Consider the following 1440-nt stretch of genomic DNA (forward strand, 5'->3'; position numbering starts at 1 on the left):
TCGCGGAAAATTGGTGTCTATAGTCCAGTACATTGTATAAAGACCACAGGTAAGGAAGGTGTTTTGTTTTAGTTTCAATAAGTATATATACAAATTGTCAATTTTGACATCTTTCCCATATTGCTGAAGTTTACATGATAGGTTAATATATGTTTAAAACACTGTAACATTTACATAAGCAAAATAAATGTTATTTGGGATTTTTGTCTCAAATAGTAATGAAAATTAATTCTACTTAAAAGTTCAGGCTGGGCGTAGTGGCCCACGCCTGTAATCCCAACACTTTGGGAGACTGAGGTAGACAGATCACTTGAAGCCAGAAGTTCGAGAACAGCCTGACCAACATGGGAAAACCCCATGTCTACTAAAAATACAAAACTAGCTGGGCGCGGTGGCTCACGCCTGTAATCCCAGCACTTGGGGAGGCCAAGGCGAGCGGATCACGAGGTCAGGAGATTGAGACCATCCTGGCTAACATGGTGAAACCCTGTCTCTACTAAAAATACAAAAATAAGTAAAAAAAAACTAACCGGGCTTGGTGGCGGACGCCTGTAGTCCCAGCTACTTTGGAGGCTGAGGCAGGAGAATGGTGTGAACCCGGGAGGCGGAGCTTGCAGTGAGCTGAAATCGTGCCACTGCATTCCAGCTTGGGCAACAGAGCGAGACTCCATCTCAAAAAAAAAAAACATTGTTCTCAAGGTCACAGCAGCCTCCACAATGCCAAGCAAATTCCCAGTCCTCTTCTGGCTTCATCCCTCAGTAGCACAGATGTGGTCATCACTCAGTTTTTCCTTTACTGGATCTCTAGGGCACTGCTCTTTCCTAGTTCTTCTCTGCTCACTGATCGCTTCATCTTCCCGACTTTTCAGTGTTAGACTACTGCTGGGCTCAGTCATTGAACCTCTTCTCTTTCTGTATCACTCCACTGGTGATCCTACAGCTTTCTATGCTATCTGTGTGCTCTTAACTCCCAGAAGTGGCAGGCACATATTAAGTGCTCAGAATTATTTGTCGAATGAAGGTTTTGGCATTGTATTAATAAAGTTCCAAAGTAACTGTTTTGATTTTTTTTTTGCAGCTCAGATTGGTCCTCCGGAAGTACATTTAGAAGCTGAAGATAAGGCAATAGTGATACACATCTCTCCTCCTGGAACAAAAGATAGTGTCATGTGGGCTTTGGATGGTTTAAGCTTTACATATAGCTTAGTTATCTGGAAAAACTCTTCAAGTGTAGAAGTAAGCATTATTTTTACCTTTGTTTAATCGATGTGAGAGAAAAATTAGGTGAATTAATCCTAAAATTTGACTTTATACTTTTTTAAAGAACCAACTTATATTTTTATTATAGGAAAGGATTGAAAATATTTATTCCAGACATAAAATTTATAAACTCTCACCAGAGACTACTTATTGTTTAAAAGTTAAAGCAGCACTACTTAC

The 1440-nt window shown here is 40.1% G+C and overlaps 1 protein-coding gene across 1 annotated transcript in view; it reads left to right on the forward strand.

Moving 5' to 3' along the window:
• The window catches only part of IFNAR1 (interferon (alpha, beta and omega) receptor 1), a 30997-nt gene that overhangs the window by 17371 nt on the left and 12186 nt on the right, over positions 1–1440 (forward strand). Inside the window, exons 4-5 of the mRNA XM_011960156.1 lie at positions 1079–1236; positions 1349–1438. Of these exons, the coding sequence (XP_011815546.1) occupies positions 1079–1236; positions 1349–1438 (248 nt within the window). The remainder of the gene's footprint in view (positions 1–1078; positions 1237–1348; positions 1439–1440) is intronic.

The sequence above is a fragment of the Colobus angolensis genome, unplaced genomic scaffold (genome assembly GCF_000951035.1).
Source record: "Colobus angolensis palliatus isolate OR3802 unplaced genomic scaffold, Cang.pa_1.0 Scaffold506, whole genome shotgun sequence".
In the NCBI taxonomy this organism is placed as follows: Eukaryota; Metazoa; Chordata; class Mammalia; order Primates; family Cercopithecidae; genus Colobus; species Colobus angolensis.